The sequence below is a fragment of the Volvox carteri genome (genome assembly GCF_000143455.1).
Source record: "Volvox carteri f. nagariensis unplaced genomic scaffold VOLCAscaffold_3, whole genome shotgun sequence".
Classification (NCBI taxonomy): Eukaryota; Viridiplantae; Chlorophyta; class Chlorophyceae; order Chlamydomonadales; family Volvocaceae; genus Volvox; species Volvox carteri.
The window spans coordinates 2734624-2754024 of record NW_003307546.1 but is presented as its reverse complement, the minus strand read 5'-3'; the positions used below and the strand labels follow the sequence as shown (position 1 = coordinate 2754024).

At 58.3% G+C, this 19401-nt stretch overlaps 1 protein-coding gene across 1 annotated transcript; it reads right to left on the bottom strand.

The window, feature by feature from the left end:
* Positions 1 to 11479: 11479 nt before the first annotated feature.
* rpl32 (component of cytosolic 80S ribosome and 60S large subunit) lies at positions 11480 to 14291 on the bottom strand. The gene is made up of 4 exons (XM_002946448.1): positions 14257 to 14291; positions 13635 to 13783; positions 13066 to 13200; positions 11480 to 12460 (listed from the first exon to the last, which is right to left on the bottom strand). The coding sequence occupies exons 2-4, from the start codon at positions 13769 to 13771 to the stop codon at positions 12331 to 12333; spliced, it is 402 nt and encodes a 133-aa protein (XP_002946494.1). The 5' UTR covers positions 13772 to 13783; positions 14257 to 14291; the 3' UTR covers positions 11480 to 12330.
* Between the last annotated feature and the right edge of the window lie 5110 nt (positions 14292 to 19401).

Genomic DNA, 19401 nt, shown 5'->3' with positions numbered 1-19401 from the left:
GTGGGGTGAGGGGGAATCGGGGGGAAGCGGGGCATGATGCGAGATTGTGATCTTACTGCTGCTGCTGCTGCTGCTTTTCTCCGCCACCACGTAGCCCATGTCCTCAGTTAGCCAGGCAGTTTAAGGTTGTTGCTCCTAACAACTGAAAATCAAATTAAGTATGGAATCAGTTAAATCCCAAAATACACAACAACAACAACAACAACAACAGCCCCACGGTACGAGGCCCCTATTTCCCCTCCTCCCCACCCCCTTCCAGACACGCACACCTACGATTTCCCCCCATCCAACCCCGCCCGCCCGCACCCGCACCCCCCCAAACATACATCCCAATCACCCCGTCGTACACAAACCACACAGACCACACGGACCACACACACCTGCGGGTGCATGGTGGCTAGTTTGTCGCAGTCCCGCAGCACGGGCCGCCAGTCCCCGCCGTCCAGCCACTCGCGAGGCAGGGACTCCAGGGAGGCTGCCGTACCCGGGGCCGTGTGCGTGTGAAGCAGCGGGTTTGCCTCCACCACGTGTTGCAGTACATGCCGGGGAAACAACCTTCGTACGGGGAGGGAGGGGAACGGGAAGGGGAAGGCCCGGGGGAAGGGGAGGGCCCGGGGGAAGGGGACTTTCATTTCCATGAAACAAAGAACCACGAGAGTGGGAGAGCAGGGGAGGGGAGGAGGGTAAGAGCAAGCGAGCCGGAAGGGGGGCACGGGGCGAAAACATCATCATAGGCTCCGGGGAGAGGCGGGAAGGGGGACGGGACTTCTACGTGTGTTTGGATGTGCCTAAAACACCGCTCTACTACCCCACGGAAAGCAGCCCTCAGCCCTTTTCCAGACCGACACTCGGGACGCCCTAACACAAACCCTCAAAACCCTACCAAACCCCTCAACAGCACACACACACACACATGCACGCACGCACACACACACACGCACTCACTGTAGCAGCAACCTCCTCTCCGCGCACATCACATGCACCAGGTGCCTCTCCGCCCGGACCTTGGCGGTCACATCCACCTGGGAAGGCGGGGGAGGAGGGGGAGGAGGGTGAGGAGGGTGAAGAGGAGGGGAAGGAATTAGGGAAAGCCATGGTCTGGATATGTGTATGTGTGTATGTATGTCTGGAGGAAAGGGATCGTGAAGAGCCACCTTCAAGGAAAGGACGGGTGAAAAAAGGGTTTTAAGGGGCAAGTGGACTTCCAAAAAACCGATCGAATTAAGGAGGGGACGGGGAGGGGCGGAAGATGGCGGCTGGGGAGGTGGCGGCGAGAGGTGTGAAACGGCACTGCGAGCCCAAGTACGGGTTCGAATCCCACCTGCGTCACAACCAGCACAGCAGCCCCCGTGACAGGGTCAAGAGCACTGACGGCAGAGATCTCATGCCACACGTCATGATCGGTGCCAACGCCAAAGCCGCCAACGGCGGCGGCGGCAGCGGCGCCGCCGCCGCCGCCGCCGCCGTCTTCCGCTTCCGCCGCAAACGCCATGTCCTCATCGTCGCCGGTATCCCTCCGACAGTTCGATAATCGAAGGTTATTCCGCCAACGGCCAGGTGCCGCCGTCGACTGCCTGTACGGCAGTAGCGCCATCGCGAGCTCGGCCTCGTCCGCCGTGAACATGACAGTGGACGCCGCGGCGCCGCTGCCCCCATCCGTACCGCCGCCGACGACGCTGTTTCGAGGTGAAATCCAACTTGCCGACCCACGCGCCGTCGCCAACGGCGTCGCCGCCAATGCCGTTGCCGCGGCGCCGACGCCGTTTGCCTCCCCCCCTGCCGCCGGGGAGATGGACGGATCCGCTGCGTCTGCAGAATATGACGGCAATTGTACGGCTGCGAAAGCAGTTACCAGGGAGCTTCGCCTCGCCCGCAGCAAAGCGGTTAGTGCCGACATGTCCGGGCGCGTCGGCGCCGCCGGCAGCGGCTGCGGCGACGGCGGCGGCGATGGTGGTCGCTCCGCGGAGCTGACGTCGACGACGGTGCCGTTGCTCCCCCCCATCGCTGCCGCGCTCTGCACAGAAGGCTGCGCTGCCATCAGTGCCGGCGCCACCGCTACAGGCGGCGCCGTCGCCGCCGACACCTCTACAAGCGTCGGTCCGTACGGTTTGGATTTACGGGGTAACGCCGTCGCGGACTTGGCCCTGGGTACCTGGCCATTGCTGGCGGCGACGGTAGCGGTGGCGGCGACACCGACGCCGCCCAAATCGTACGACGGTCGCGTCGCCCGCAGCAACTGACTATTCGACGTGTAATGGGCAGCGGCCGATGTTGCGGGGATGGGGGGAGCGGCGAAAGGGGCGCTTCGGAGGCTGTTGGCAAAAACCAATACACGCGACACATTCGCTGCGTTGCCACTGGCGTTGCCGCTCGCAATACCGGCTACGGCGTGGTTGGGGTTCCCAGCGCCGGCAGCAGTGACGGAGCCGTCACCGCGCCGTACGACAGGAAACGTCGAACTGCTGGCCCCTGACCCGCCGCCGCCGCAGTCGTGGCGCGCCAATTGAAAAGAGTTAGGTCCGGAGGCCCTCTCGGGGGCCAGCGGTAGCGGCATCGACGGCATCGGCAACAGCGGCGAGTTCTTTCCCCCGGCGGAAGTGATGGCAGCTGCCTCCGCCACGGCTGCCGCCGCGGCGGCGGTGTCGAGCGAGCCTCCCGCCGGCGCCAACACCCTGCCTCTCGGCGGCGACGCTAGGCCCACGCCCGCCGACGCCGCCGCCGTCAGGCCGGCGGCATCGGACGTCAGCGAGCGATGCCCTTCACCCCCCTCACCCCGTGACTCCACCTCCACCGACGGCGTCGCCAGCCAGCGGTGTCCCAGCGATGGCCGCTGCGGGAGCTGGGGCGCCGCCGCCGCCGCCACCTCCTGCGTGGCGCTGCCCCACCGTCGCGCAAGGCCCAGCGCCGCTGCCGCCGCTGTCGCCGCCGCCCCATCCTCCTCCCCATCTCTGCCGTTGGGGTAGTCCAACGATGCTGCACCTGTCAGCTGCACGTGTCTGGACGAGCGCCGCCGCGTTCCGCTGCGCAGGGCATTTCCCGCCATGCCGAGTGTGAGCGACCGCACGTGCTGGTGTTGGGACGAGGGCCACCCTCTGGAGGTGGGGTCCGCAAGCACAGTCCACGTAGAGGTCTGAGAAGGGGGGGGAGCGATACATACGTGTGTTTGAGGAGGGGGAACAAGGCGAACCACGAACGAGTGAAGCTGCTGCCAAGGAAAGAGGATACACGTGTGCGATACACAAGTGTGGGAGAGGCGGATGGGTTACGGAGGTCAGCGGGGTTGCTGCGGCAGGAGGGAGGTGCGCAACGGTGCGTGTGAAACCCAGCCCTCCGCGCTTCCCGCCCTCCCCGACACGTCCGGAGTACTCAAAGCCTCAGGAGCCTGATCGTCTCGAGTTTTAATAAAAGTTTTGACAAACTCGTTTTCACAATCAATTTTGTGATAAATTTGGTAAAAGTCGCGAACCGTCATTCCGACCGTACCGCCAGAGGATCCACGTCAGCGTCGTACAGGTTCGTCGCAGACGCCCTCCCGACAGCGCCGCGGCCGCCGGTGGGCGGGTCGCGGATGCCCGTCGCCGTCACCGCATCTGATGCCGTACCAGACCGTACGGCATCAGCCGACTCTCCCAGAGTGGCGGCAGTGTGGCCTGACTCCGGCTTGTGTGGCCGTCGCTGTGTGTGCGGTTGGTAGTGGTGTTGTTGGTGATGGTGGTATTGGTGTTGGTGGTTGTGATTGTGGTGGTGGTGCAGGTGATGCAACAACGCATTGCTGTTGTGCAGCGTTGCCGTATCTTGGGCCGTCGTATGCAGGTGGTGGCTGGCGGCGTCGCCGTATGTGTTGATGTTACGAGATCCGGAGATCATGAAACTTCCCGAGCTTTGCTGCGTTTGGGAAATGCCATCCTCTAGCAGTGTGGGGGAACACAAGTGAGATTCCTGTAAGTGCTGTTGGTCTTGATCCTGCTGCTGCTGCTGCTGTTGCTGTGACAGCTGCTGTGATAGCTGCTTTTGTTGCTGTTGTTGATAATGCTGTTCTCGTTGCTGTTGCTGTTGTTGTCCTATTTGGTGGTGGAGTATTTCGCTGTCGTGCCGTTCTGGCTGCATCTTGCTCTGCCGCCGCTGTCGCTGCTGTCGGACATGCTGCTGCTGCTGCTGGTGTTGGTGTTGTTGGCCGTGGTGATCGGAGTGCAAATGCTGGCGCTTTCCTGACAGATCTGCTGCCTCCCGGGAAGGCCTCCCAGACAGCGACGGCTGCTGCGGCTTGCCGCCGCCAAGCCCCTGGCGGTGCCCTCCTAGCCCATGCGACGGCAGCACCGGCGGCGGCGGCGGCGGCAGCGGCGGCGTCCCCACCAAATGCTTCGGATCTTGCTCGCCAACATCAAGGCACTGATGTTGCTGTCGTCGCTGCTGCTGCTGCTGCTGCTGCTGATCGTGTTCGTGGTCACGTTCGAATGACCTAGAGTGAGGATTTGGGAGAAGCCCGGGCTGCAGCCGCGTCCGGAGCACGATATCATACGCCGCCGCCGTCGCCGTACTCGGCTCCGTCCCCGCCGCCGCCAAGACATCATGCGTCCCTTCCTGAAACTCCCCCTGTAGCAGATGTGTGCCGTACACCAGCTGCTGTTTCAGGCTGTCACCTGAGGGCACCCGTACGATGCCTGCTTACGGCAAAACACACACGCGCACATGTAAGTATTCGAGCGACAAAACCGCAAAGCCAAATCGACAGCAAAAGCGTATTAATAATATACACATAATGAATGCACTTGATCTTTCTCTAACTTCTCTGTCGGCTAGGTGAGCCGCTGGCCAGGGTGGGGGCCCCTCCCAACAAAACTGTTCAAAACCATCCCCACATGTGTACCCCCCACCACCTGCGCGATTACGAGTTGTTTTAGTTTGATTTAAACCATTGCTTGGGGTTTCATGCGTCGAAAACGAGGTCGCGGAGCTCTTTAACTGGCACCTCTGCTGGCTGTAATGTAAAGTGTAGTGTCTATTATATCCATCCAGTTGGGTTTGTTGCGATTCTACACAAGACTTACAACCTAGTGAGGATGTGTTCTGTTCCAATGTTTACTTATTCCTCTATTCAGGAAGAGAAAGAGCAGCAGCGCTCAATAAGCGGACGAGGAAGCGTTCGAAAGAAGAAGAAGAAAAAGAAGAAGAAGAAGAACGAAGGAGGAGGGGAAGGGGGAGGGGAGGAGAGGGAGCAATATGCCGGCGCACCTTGCCAGATGTTGCCCCGACCCAACAGAACGTCCATCATCTGTCGCAGCTTGGCCTGCCGGAGGCGGGGAGAGGAGGGTCCCGGGGACTAGATGCACAGCTAAACGTTCAGGCAGTAAAAGAGACAGGCAGGAAAGAAAAAAGATAGACAGACAGACAGACAGATGAATGGATGCGGCGACGGACCCGCTGATTATCTCTGGCCGGGGGGACCGGCTCTGGCCTGAACGACGTGGCGGTGACAACCCAACTATAGTAGCTACCGCCATTCCCAGTACTACTGTCCCAACACATCAACAACACGCCAAGATGGCGAAAGGAATCAAAACGATTTCATAAAAAAAACAAAACTGTGCAAGCGGGGCATGGTTCAAGCAGGGTCTGCAGCCGAGCAGCGCAGAGAATACCGGTACGCCAACGATAAAGAACGTTAAAACAACATACCTGTTCATACTTGAAGATGTAACCCAGTACACCAAAGGCCGAACCGCAGTCGCCCTCCTCCGCCTCCGCAGCCCGAGAGTCGAAGCGTCCCTCACCCCCACCCCCTCCACCTCCACGGCCCCCCCCGCTGTTTACCACAGCCACGCCGGTCACGGTCGTCGCCATGTCAGACAAGAGATGAGGTGATCTCGTGGCGGGCATAGGGCCCATGTACTGCACGCTGGCGGGGTCTGTACGACGACGGGGGGACGCATAGGCGCGGGGGAGGGCGAGGAGGCAGGTCACCGCGGTGGTTGGGTGGGGGTTATGGCCTCCGGGGTTACGTGGTTGCAGTGGCCGGGCTTGGTTGAGTCGTGAGCCGAGCGACTGATGCCGGCAGGTACATGACGCCGCATGCTCCGTCTGCATGCACCCCCGCCTCTATCCACCCATATACACCTCACAGGAAGTCATCCCCACACGTGACCCCCATGCGGCCGCCACTGGAGGAAACGAGGGGGGTTGCATCACCCACTGGCAGCTCGCTGGCAGGACACCTCCCCGAGGGGTCCGTGGATGAATGGGTGGATGGATGGATGGATGGCACGTAGGGCCCCAGGCGCCGCCGCAGCTGCGACTGCCGCATGTCTCCCCCTGACCCCCTAGCGCACTCCTGCCGTTGCGGAAGCACCACACACGTACATATATACACACCTACACACACCCCAACATGTGCAGAAACGCGCACGCCATTCCCCGGCCCCCCCCACCAATGCCCTGTGTTCCCCGTCTGGAGAGTGAACCTACCGACTCTACTTTCTCCCACTCCCACTCCTGAGCCCTCTCCCTCTCCTCAGCCTGAATGGTCCACCCTTCAACCCAGGGGCCTCTTCCACCCGAACTCCTCCACCCACCCACCCCGCTCCTGATGCCGCCGTATCTAACTGAACTAACTCCCCCAAGCTTCCCCTCGTTCACCCTTTCCTTGGGACTCACTCTGGTGCACCACCTGACCGTCCAGAGCGAAGACTGTGATGATGGCGGGTAGGTGGGCGGCGACCATGGAGTCCCGATGGCGGTGTGCCGCCACCAGGGGGCCGGGCACACCGCCTCCGTCGTCCCCCAGCACTTCGCCGTTAACACCTCCCGCCGGTATGTCGCATGACGGCGATTGCCCCAAGCCTAAAGCGCCTAAAGCACCGACGGCAGAGGCCGCAGCGCCACCGCCAGCCGCTTCTTGCTGCTGCTGCTGCGGGCCTTGGTACGCTGTGTCCCAGTTGCGCAGCTGGCGAATGGGGGCTAGCCCTGCGGCCGGGATTTGGGTCGGGGTCGGGGTTGGGGTTGGGGTTGGAACGGAAAGGCGAAGAGCGAGGAGGGGATTTAGGGTTGGGGTTGTGGCGGGTTGCGCAGAGAGGGAACGGTACGGGATGAAGGGGGAACGATACGGAAGCGGAGGAGATTCGTTGGTGCGGGTGGGGGTGTATACTGCACAGTGCCTCCAAGGCCCTATGGAGCGCCGGACCCACCTCCGGCATCTACGTGTCGCGGTGGGAGCAGCGGGGCTCGACACACCAGCAGCAGTGCGCGGGGTACCACGACGCCTTGCGATCCCGCGGAGAACTGAACCAGGGAGATGTGGACGGGGACCGAGACAGCTGCGAGCAAGTCCGAAGTGAACCTCGCGGCTGCTGCCGCTGGCTGGGCAGCCTGGGCTATGAAGGTGGACCCCGCGACCAACACGACTTGCTGCGTTGGAAGCTGGCCGCTGAGCGCCGTTAGCATAGCTTCCATAAGGGCCGGGTTCCTTGCTGGGTTGGTCAAGCGGTCCCACATATCCAGGCTCCTGGCATTGTGCCACAGTATAGCACCGCGCCGAGCCAACGCGTTGCCGTTCATGTGTCCTTCCAAAGTGATGCAAGCAACAGGAAACTGCGAGCCAGACCATTCTGCGCTAAGGGTTGAAGCATCTATTATAGGTAGCGGTGATGCTCCAGAAGGCGTTAAAGCTGCAGCGTTATCTACAGTGTTATCTTGAGATCCATGGCGATAGTTTAATTTGTTTGTTTTCCTTGCGGACGTGAAACCGCGAAAGCAAGAAAGTGCCCACATCGCCACTTCCACGCTGCCTAGCCATGCGCAAAGGTGCAGACCCAACTACATGCTATCTCGGTATATAACACGAGCGATGCATTATACTGCACGGGCAGTGACCAAGGGGACGTGTATATTGAGCAGTTGGTGATGGTTATGCAAGGTGCCATAGCTAATCATCCATCAGTTGAAATAGATTTTAGTAAAATAGAGAAAGTCGCGCATGGTCCAGACTCCAGCACCATACCAATTTACGGCATTTGCGAGAGCACTCAGCACGCTACGATACAAAAATTGGATTCGGGTATTTAGCTATTTGCCGCATTCTCCATTCATAACATGGATACTCATCCCACTGTCCCTTACCCAAGCGTCATGGAGGTCTGTGTAAATTATGTCGTGGCCTACTTCCTCCATCGGTTGGGTTATTTGGAGTTCACAATACTGGGACAGAATTATACTTATCCTCGATTGAAAGGACTTTTCCTAGGTGGGAGGTGACGCTTGTATATGTAACTGCGCCTTACGCCCTATACACGGCTGTCTACGATGTCCACGCTCTGATGTGTGGTAAGCCCCGCAAGTCTGTTAAAGCATTTCCCTGTCAGGCCTCATGCAAACCCCGCGGCCTTCTACAGTGTTCTACAATGTTCATCTTGTCTGCTCACTGCATGTTGCTCCCAAGTTCAGCCGCTTTCAAGCAAAAGCGAATCCGGCATTGGGTGGCTTGCTGGTAATAACCTTGTCTCACGTATGCATAGGCATATCTGATTGGGATACCGGATGTTTAACGTCTTCAGGCCATTTTGCGATTACAAAATCAGCAATACAAAATCTCTAAGGCAAAAAACGTCTGGCCGGTAAAAAACCTGCTTGTTGAAACGCTGGTCCATTGTTGGCCCCGAGACCAATATGAGGAGCTCCAGAGGATACCCATGTGGATGGCCACACATTCCTTCATACAATCATATCCGCTCTTAGAAGCATGAATGTTAATAGTCTATGAAACAGTTTGTCATGGCTCTTCTATCCAGGCCTTTGCCCGTATTTGAAGCTTAGTAGCTTACAGCGCCATCAAGGACGTGTTATGGGACTCGTGACTTGGGGAGAGTTCATATGTTTACTTTTGCTATTTTTTCCTGAGGATGATGACAGAAGTAGCAAGAGAAGAGCACTACTAATCGGCAACCCAAGCCTGGAGCCGCACCCCCAAAACCCTTTAAGTTCCAAGGCAGAGACCTAAATACAAAGCCCAAACAGAAACAACATTAGCATGGGGACTTAACCAAACGAGAAGAATAATAAGAAGAAGAAGCAGTAAGCAGCGGCCCCTCTCAGGAAAGGAGAATAACAGGAACGAGGTAAAAACAAAAGGCAAAAGGATGGAAACTGGAACCAGCGACATGAAGGCGCGGAGAAAGATGCAAGGAGTAAACACTGCAAATACCAGTAAGCACCAAACACACATACTAGAGATACACAACAGCAAACGCCAAATCGCGCACCATCCGCACAGCACAGTCCCAACAGTACAGACGAGCACCGTAGCAATGATCAAGTAACAAAAGTACACGCACAACGAAAAAACGAATACATGTTATCTGGCCACCTCTTAAGGAAAAATTTACCCCCAAGCAAAGTCCCAAGGCACAGCGCAAACTATTTCCTCCATTTCCACATCACGTACCTCACACTTCTCTCAACCAAACCGACCAGACACGGAGTGGGCGAGGAAGCAGCCGCTTCGTCCTTGGACGCCCCCAGCAACGGCCAGCCGTACAGGTCCCTGAAACGTGAATCAGGGAAGCTGTCACACGAGGCCTATATCTGCTGATGCAGACAGGAGGCTGGTGAGGTCATCCGGCGCAGCTGCCGCTTCAAAGCTGCACAAAGGATTGAGAAATCCGCGAGAGGCCATGCTGACACGTCTGCATCATGGGAAAGCATCCTTCCTGACAGGCGAAGGGATCCCTCAAGGCCCCCCACTGCCAGCTACCGCAGTACCCGCGCTGTGCGCGAAGCGCGCCCTGATTAGGTCCGCGGGCCGGCTGCATCCGGAACCGGATGGCTGAGTGCGAGCAGATACTTGCTGAGCCCGTGGTCAACATGGCAATTTTACCAGGGGAGAGGAACCCGGCAAAAAAAAAACTTGCCAGAGCATATTGAAAAAAATATTTTTCGGCATCCTTGTGGAGATGCCCGCAGCTATTTTTTTCCCCAAAAGGAAGAGCACAAACTTCGATATAACGCGACGTGCATGCACCGCTTCAGCTTGCTGCTGTAGCTTCGATCGGCCTTCTCTTCAGTTCCTGCACTTCCGTTTATGGAGATAGACAATACTCATTGCAGTTGTAAACATGGAAGCCGTGCTTGAGGAGAAAATCGCTGCTGAGGGAAGTCCTAGGGATTCGGTGCTGCAGGCTGCAGGCTGCTGCAGGCTGTGGACTGCCGTCAAAAAGTCGATTGCATAGTGCAGGTTTAGGTGTTGGGCACCCCAGGACGATGCAGTGTGGTATGCCCGGCATGGGGAATCGACGAAGGAGTAGGGACTGTGGACAGGACGGCATCCGGTGTTTCGGCGAGGGGGGCTATCGCGACACAAAGGCGCCGTCCTAAGGACAGACCACGAAAGTCTGAGCTTTACAACCGAGAAGCATTCCTCGCCGCCTTGGGCGAAAGCATCTATCGTGTTTGGGAGTGTGGTGTCGAGAGGGTTGATGTACGGAGGGTACGAAACAACAAACAGGTAACATTGCTTATGCTGCAACTAGTCGCAGAAGCGTGCGTGCAGTCATACTCTCTAAAAGATTCATGCAGTACAATTGAGGGAGACCGAGCGATATACCTGTTTTGTGCTCCAGCGATTGTTCTGCGGCTCCCAAAGAACCCGCATCGCTTTGGCTCAAAGGCGTTGCATTAGCCCCATGGAGGGATAAGGGCGTATATATTCATATGTATTAATATGTACAACATTGTATTGCTTCTTATTCATGAGATTATAATGTTGCCGCAGCTCTGGGAACGCCATAAATGCCGTACGGTCGCTTTTTTGTGCGAGTTTGTTAATCCAGCTTCAAGTGACCTGTGTAATTTGATGATGTTCGCATGGCTTAGCAATTCTACCTTATGTGCTACTAGCGCGCTCCGTCGCAATTGACTGTTATTATTAAGCTTGCATACGGTATTGTTGCCGCTACATGCCAGGTTGCTGCATTATGTACAAAGCTCAGTCCAGATTATCCCTTAACCAAAATACAGTGCACGTATCTAAGTCGACGGGCGTTCGCGTCCCATCCGCGCGAACCAGGTCGCTTCAGGTCTTTGCTCAAAAAGGGGACGGCAATGGCGATTCACCTGTAGATTGGGACGGCGCATGGTCAAGGTAAGCAGCGCGCTACTGAGCGACAAACTTTAAGGCGTGGTAGGAAGCGCGAGCTTCGCACGCGACAGGCACAGGTCCAACGATTATTCGCGCGAACAACACCCAAACCAAATTCGTTGCAAAACCCATGCAAAGCACACGTGACAGAGGGGCTTGAAGGTTGTGACAAGAGGGGTGCACCCAATCCCCCGCCTGACTTAAACGCGCATAGCTTGGGTTGCGCAACAATTATTTTCACCCGGTCAAGTTCAGCACGATTACTCACATACCTCACCCGTCACGCCATCCACTTGCCGTCCGCAGCTTCCAACGTCAGCTGCGCTCGCAAGTGGAGGTGAAGAGCACCACCAGCGGGCGCAGGACGACGGGAAGCCGGACGGAGCCGCGCCGGGCCCCTCCGCCGCGGCGGGTGCTGAGCGGCAGCAGCGGGTCGGGCGGGTGGGGAGGGCAAGAGGGTGAGCGTATCCGCCGGGCGGAAAGGGTGCTCGTGGACCTTTGGAGCAATGCAGACTTCTTGAAGGCAGGGACGGCAGCCAGCCTGATTTTACTTGTGGTGTTTGTGCTGATTATTGGTCCTCCACCTCCTGACGGCCGCTGCTCATTGTTCTGGTGCTAGTAGTAGCTTTGGGGATGCCGCACATGCTCAGCCGCGTGCAACAGTGTGCATGCATGTATAATAGTGGCGTGGTCGAGGCTGTGCAGATGTCGAATCCTGAGCCATACAGATAAGGAATGTGTTTAAATTCAGCAGCGCGGTCGTTGTTTACACGAAGCAAGGTATAGCATACGATTGTGTTCACTAGTTAGGATTAGCTGTATCGCATCGGAAATCCTCGGCGAAATCGAGAGCAAGGACGGAACATGGTAGTTTTGGTGATAGATGAGCTGTTCTGACTGCGTCTTGCGATTGATGCCATTCAGTACTGTGCCGGGATCGCCGACATGTTCACGTTGTAAGATCGTTACCAGGGAGGTCATTAATTCATGCAACTGAAACCGACATTCAATTGAGGTATAGCGCTGCTGAAGGTGCTTCAGCATGTTATCGTCGCTACCAAAGCTATGGATCGACTCTGAAGTGTGCACGGTGAAAATTTACACGCGAGTAGATGCAGCAGCCATAGCCCTGGCTGCTCTCCTCCCCCCAGCAGGCGGCAGAAGCCAAGCAGAGCTTAGCAACAACACGCAGCAAGACGTGCTGTTTACTCGTCCTCCTGGCTGCGCAGGCGAGCGTTGCCGTTGATGACGCGGATGTTCAGCTGAGCAGCGCGCTCCACGATAGCCTTGCGCTTGAGCACGGCAACGCTGTGCGCAATTTCGGCACAGAAGCGCCTGCACCATCAAAACAAGAAAAATGCGGTTCGTATCCTCAGGCGAAAGCATCCCAGTGGAAAAAAGATGAATGAATAGGCCTTCCCAACCAAGCCATCGCAAGCATGGCCACACCATGAAACAACTTGCTTATTTCACATGCCATGTAGCATCCCCATTCATGAAACCAGGACTTCCGCAGTAGGCAGCCGCAGCGCATGAAGCCGCGGCAACTCTTAACTTTGCTTGCGCTACACGAGTACCCACGTTCGCCACGAAAGTCCCCGGGGGAATGGATGCATGCACGTCATCAACGAAATGACGGACACCGCAGGTACAGCTCGGGCTGGTTGCTATTTATGTCGCCAATTCCATCAACGCCGATGACCGTGGATTTGGGTGCATTGCCCGTGATGCTGCAAAGATGGGCCTGAAGGTACCAAAACTTCATCGGCGACGATTTGAACCCCTTGGATGCCGCACTTAGATGCTTGGATAACCTGGGCAGGCGTCGTTACCCCACCATATATCTATAAACTCGCTCGCAATTAACTGTTTCTCCCCCCCCTTATTGTGCCTTCCCTTTCCAAAAGCCCCTGTCCTCCAGAATCCTGCACCCAACGGACCTGTTGTGCATCATCAGCAGCTCCAGGTCCTTAACGTTGTGGACCGTGTACTTCAGGAAACCGTTCGGGAGCATGTGCTTGGTCTTGTTGTTAGACCCGTAGCCGATGTTGGGCATCGGCAGGGCGCCCTTGAACCTAAGGGGCGACAAATAGCGAGCAGCAGGCGAAGAGGACGTCATCGTCGGCACTGTCGTCGTGGCATAACAGCATCATATAAGTCCAAAAACTCGCGCAACGCTGTAGCGTGCTACTTGATTTGAAAGCAGCATGCCATCACGGCGTTCAATGTGTCGGCATCACCCTCATTGGAGTATCGCCCCATGCGTGGAGTATTTTATCCTAAAACACCCCTTGGGCAAGAACGTAGGATCCAAGCAAAACCCGGCGTCACAGGCCAAACCAGCAAATTCACGATCAGGTTGCTTCCGTGAGGAGGTTGCTGTCATCCAAACACTGACACCCCATGAGGGAAGCGCCCATGGTTTATCTTGCGGTCAGGCCGTAACGTGTGTGACGGTCGTGTGCACGGTGACCCCACGCGATCCCCACTCTACACCCGTGAAGCGTACCTGCGGCGCACGCGGTTATCAATACCCTTGGGCCTGCGCCATGAGGGCTTAATCGAGTCCTTCCGGTCGCTTTGGTGCCGGTCGAAATGCTTGGTGCGCTTCTTCACAATCTTGACCTTCTTCAGGGGCTGCACCATTTTTAACAGGCCCTGCAGGAGTACGAAGTTGCGAGTTGTTCATCAAGCTTGTAGCGAGATGCCCTGCATGGTTCCTGTGTAGCTAAGTCCATAGCGGCGGCTTAAAGACAGGAAGCCTTATTGGCTAAGCTCGTAATCGTTGATATCTCGGTCGCTCTGCCGGTTTGTGCTGCGGTGCAGTCTGTCATCTCCAGCCGCCCCTCTGCTACAAGATTCCGGGGGAACATCCATTCGTTGCTGGGCTGAGGAAAGCCATTATAAGAGTTGCAACTATCGTAAGCCATCATACTGTTCGCCTGCATTGCTGCCGCCGGCAAGCCGTCCCAGCTGAAAGCCGCCAAGCTGCGAGCTTTCCGAGCCCTACTTCATGGACATAGCTTTTACTTAATGTCTATATGCCATAATTGTCTAATATACGCCTGAGACCAGCTGTGCGCCGCATTTTTGCCCGCAACTCTTGGCATATTATGTTATAAGCTTCTCACCTTCCCAGGGTGCGACACTGTTGGGCCCGCCGGTTGAAAGAGACTTTACTTCGGGGCTCGCCGAGCCTTACGGAGCCACCTGCCAAAACATAAGGCCCGCGGAAGTTCTCCGTACTCTCTAAGTGGTTGTCCCCTTGCACGCGAACAGTCCAAGGTGCAGGCAGCTTGCTGTCCATTGTATTAACTGCTTGTCATGCATGTGATGTTAAAACGGGCTATCGTGAAAGTAGAGGTGCAACCGCAATATAACTCCGCGGTTTGCTACGCAAAAAACATGTTTTAACCTGGTCCCAAGACCATTCTAACAACTATCGAACAGATTTGGTCAAATGGGCTGTTTTTGTTAAGTGCAACGCCCAGAGTACAATACTGAAATGCCGCACGAGGAGCCCATACCACCCCTGGATGCTATCCTCGGTACGCCTAGTATATGTTTAACACATTGAGCGAGCGCTCTTTACCATTCCCGTCCATGGTGTACTGGCATGCCTTGGGAAATGGCATGCCGTGCATGAACGGGATACCGCCTGACTGCACGGTTGCTCAAGGCGGAATACGCTCAGTCTTCAACCTTTGCAACTATGCACTTAAACTTGTCGATACCACTGTCTTTATGCGGCATCCCCCCCTCGCCCGTACAATCACATCCCAATTCGCGGAACCCTGCACGCACGCACATCCCGCAGATGGCTCTGGCGTGCGCTACTACTCAAAGCGCACCCGTCAGCTCACCTCCCTCGAGAAGAAGCTTGAGGTGAGCTCACCTCGAGCGCACCCGTGGGCTTGCGGCTGCATATCACAGTGGCCTTCCCGGTCCTAAAGGCCCTCCTATGAAAACGGCCACCCAGTGTCGCCATCATCACGGCCCTTAGCCAACCAGCTAACCCTTTGCATATCTTGATAACAAACGGCCTCTCACCCCGCTGGTTGGCCGGATGCCTTCGAAACCAGGACCCACATTCCAAGCCCCACCTGCCACAACACCGCAAGCGAAGCCGTGCAATCAAAGCAGCCTTCTGTCGGGAGTAGTCCCCGACAGCCGCCGTCAGCCCCTAGGAAGTGGCACCTCCCGCCCGCTCACGAGAGACACACACACATACACACCCCACCCGCAGTCCCCCCCGCTTAACAGTACGGGCATGATGGCATTTTTTGCTTTTTTTGATGTGGGTCACAACATGCAGCAAATGGATTGATCTTCTCGCGCTGTGGGTCATAAGTCGTTGGGTTATGTTTGCAAACATCCGGGCTGAACTGCTGAACTGCTGGAAGAGCCCTGAGATGCCTGGGGCCCCCTGGAGCATTTGGCATCCGCCACCCTTCGTCTCTTCCCGACCCGTTCCCACGTTCTGCCACCGATGAACTGCGGCCGTACAAGACGCGTTTCCCCTTCCCCGCGCTTCTTACCCGCCATGAACACACACACACACACATACACCACCCGACACAGGCCGCACGAGATGCCTTCAACTCCACGCGCAAGGAACAGGGCCTCCCAGACACGCCCAAACTCTTCCACAACTCCGGCAGCACCCCCGCGCGGACCTCCATGACCACCCCCACAACCTCAGCGACCGTCAGCTCCGCAGCCCTACGTCGGGAGCTGCGCCGCCAGGCCGTACAATCTGGGGGATACGCTGGAGGCGGTGCCAGCGGCGGCGCCGGCGGCGGAGCCGCCGCCACCGCCGGTGCATCGGCGCCGGCCGGCGCCGCCGGCGCCACCGGCGGCGCCAGCGCCCCCGCCGCTGGTTCCACCTCCCGCTCTCGTTCCGGGCGTGACTCGGACTTTCAGCGCTTCGCAGATGCGCTTGTGGGCGGCGGACGGGGTCCGGTGGTGAAGGCCAAGCCGTATCACACGGAGGCGCGTACGTACTTCAATCTCAGTCTGCTGCCCAGCAGTGTGAAGGGCCTGGCGGCAGACAGCGGGCTGTATTACTCGCCTGCGTCCACGTCTCGCGGCGGCCTGGGGACCGGTGGCAAGGGGCTACGGGAGGACAGTGCGCGCAGGTGAGAGGCGGAGCGTTTAAAATTAATTAAAAATAATAAAGAATAATTACAAATGTGGAGAATGGAAAACACGCAAGATGTTCATAAACAAGAAATTATTATTATATTATATATAATTATTATTATATTATATATAATTATTATTATATTATATAAAACATAATATTATTATATATTTATTAAGTAAATAATGTTTAAAATTAAGAAACAAATGAAAAACACGGCAGGAGGAATGGAGCGGCATGACATATGGTTGTCGGGGGCCTGTATGTCAGGTAGCTTGCCTACCTGCCTACCTACTGTGCCGGCCCAGCGCCGTTGTCGTACGGGTGCAAAGGTGCGTGTGTTTTGGCGTATCGGTAGTTCTCCTCCCACCTGTCCACCCCTCCGCGCTCCCTTTCCTCCATGACCCGCACCTTGTGTTGTCCGCCCCAGCAGGCACTACCAGCCTGACTTGTCTACGGAGAGGGCGGAGAAGGAACGGGCTTTCCAGCGGGAAATGGCGGAGCGGCTCGCGAGGGCGCAGGTGCGTCGTCGTCGCAATGGGGCGAATGTGTCACGCTGCGGCACATTTTGCTGACGGAAGACTTATATCCTGACAGATATTATTATTTTTATTTTCAGACTGTGCTTGGCATATTCGATTTTCGATTTTATCTCGCACGATTGGATATTCGCAAAAGTTTGCCCAATTCAAATATTAATGATGTAATTCCTTGACGAAAAAAACATAAAACAACAGGGGGCCATTTCTTGCGCGGGACTATTTAGCTGCGAGAAACGTTGGGGGAGTCGTTGGACGTTATGGTTCAGTGCGTGGTGTACCATACATGTGTGTGCGTGTGTGTGCTTATGTTTGTCGTGTGTAGGACGCCCTCGGCGAGCATATCCAGGCGCTGGTGGCCCGATGGGGCCCCGGCTTCCTGGATCGGCTCATGGCGGCGGCGGCGACGGAGGCGGCAGGGGAGGCAGGCCGTACCACCCGCGTCAGCGGCACCAGCGCCGCCGCTGTTGGTGCTGGCGGTGGAGGCGGCGGAGGCGGTGGCGGAGGCGGCCGGCAATCGCCCTTGAAGCTGCACTTGAGCGCCGGCGGCTCGAATGTGCCCGCGTCGGCGGCGGATGCGGTGTACGAATTTGAGCACTATCAGCGGAAGGGCCCCGGTCGGCAGCGCCGCAGCTCGTCACCCATACCGATTGGTGGCACGGCGGGGCGCTTGTACGGCATTAGTGAGATGCGTGTCAGCGCGACTACCCTGGAGCGGCTGACGTACCTGTCCGGGCAGCTCAAGGTAAAGCCATGGAGGCCGTATGCGGCTGGTTTGTACGGGGAGGGCCGTACCAGGCCGGGTTGTGTATGGGATGTGGGGTAAAGGTGTCAGTGTTTGCCGTACAGGAAGCGTCTGTCGTACGCAAACAAGTCATTACGTTCCCGGTTCTGCCATGATCCCTCTCCGAAACACCTTGTCCTTGCTCATGGCTCGCGTGTCCTGCAACTCCCGTGAATTCCATGTTCATGTTCATTTGTATGTCTGTCTGTAGGTACCCGTGGAGCAGATTATGACACTCATGCGCAAGCCGGCTAGCGCTGGCGATTCACGGACGTCCCCCACAGCCACTGCCGCCAAGCGATCCGGCGTCGGGAGCATCATCGGTGGTGCTGGCGGCGGCGGCGGCAGCGGGCGGGTGGTAGGGGTGGCGGGAGCCCGTCAGAGCCGTCGAATCGAGCTCCTGCCCGCACGCCGACTGACGCAGCTGGACAAGCGCGAATCGGCGGCGGCAGCGGCGGCGGGAGCAACGGCGTTGGCGGCGGCGGCTGTACCGCAAGCGGCAAGCGGTGTGCAGGATGGTGCGCTTGATGCCGAGGTCGCGGCGATGACGTCATCATCGGCAGCGGTGACGGCGGCGAAGGTAGAGGCGTCCCCACGGGATGCCTTTGGAGGGCCGGCGGCAGCAGCACTGGCGGCGGCGGCCGCGGCAGCGGCCGCAGCAGCGGCGGCGGCGGCGGCGGAAGGCTTGGCAAATGCAACGCCGGCAGCGGCAGCTGCCGCCGCCGCTAGCGGGGGCGCGCTATTCGAATCGCAGAAGAGCGCGAAGGACAATCGAGTGCGAGAGAAGCACCGACACATTCATCTCGTCGTGGCGGCAGCGGTGGCGGAGCGAGATGCAGCAGAGGCAAGGGCTGCAGCGGCGAAAGCACAGCTGCAGCAACAACAACGGCTACAGCAGCAGCAGCTGCAGCAGCAACAGGAGCGGGATGCCGCGCAGGCCGGGCCCACCACCACACGCCCCGCCATGTCAGCACCGAAATGGTCTCTGGCCGTGGCCCAGTCCACGGCGGCCGCCAGCACCGCTGATGCCGCTGCCGTCGCTGCGACAGCACCGGCGGCCGCCGCCGCCACCGCCGCCGCCTCTGCTACAGTGGGCAGCAGCAGCGACGGGCAGCAGGCCGTAGCTGGGGAGGCTCCGCGGGCTCCGGTAGAGCAGCCGTCGTTGGCAGGGGCGGCGGCGGGGGCGGCGGCGGCGATGCCGCCGCCGTCAGGTGCCGCCGGCACCAGCGGCAGCACCGCCGGCGAGGAGTCAGGCGCAGTACCGAGCTCCGCGGACAATCCACCTGACGGCGGCAGTCCGTCACGGCGTACGGCTCTCCCCACAGCACATCAAGTGTGGTCCGCGTTCCCCAGCCGCCGCGTGCGCTCACGCGCCTCTCCGGTCGCCTCGCCAACCGAGCCCTCCGCCGGCCAATCGCCGCGGCTCGTCCTAGTCGGCGGCGCCTCCGACGCCGCCGCCGACGGCGGCGGCGGCGCCGCCTCCTCCCCGGGTTCCGTACCTGATAGCCCTGTGGCGTACCACCACCGTTCCGGCCTCAGTTACTTTGCCCTTGGACAAAGTACGATGCCGGCGGGTCCTTCCCTGGAGGGTTTGCAGCCCGAAGATCCGCGCCAGGTTGAGCTGGAGGCGGCGTCGCGGGCGGCGTTGGAATCCCTGGCTCGGCGTCACGGCGACAGCCACCGCAGCCGGCATTCAATATCTCCGCACGCCGTCGCCGCCGCTGCCAGCCGCGCCGGCAGCGCCTCGACGGCGTCCCGGCCGGGAACGTCGGGCGGCTTGGGGGAGCGCGGCGGCGGCGGCGGCGGCGGC

Excerpts from the sequence above, each read along its gene's own strand:
- rpl32 (XM_002946448.1), bottom strand. The coding sequence starts at position 13,771 with ATGGTGCAGCCCCTGAAGAAGGTCAAGATTGTGAAGAAGCGCACCAAG. Across the intron at positions 13,201-13,634 it reads GATAACCGCGTGCGCCGCAG|GTTCAAGGGCGCCCTGCCGA; the intron begins GTACGCTTCACG and ends GTCGCCCCTTAG. Across the intron at positions 12,461-13,065 it reads CTGCTGATGATGCACAACAG|GCGCTTCTGTGCCGAAATTG; the intron begins GTCCGTTGGGTG and ends TTGATGGTGCAG.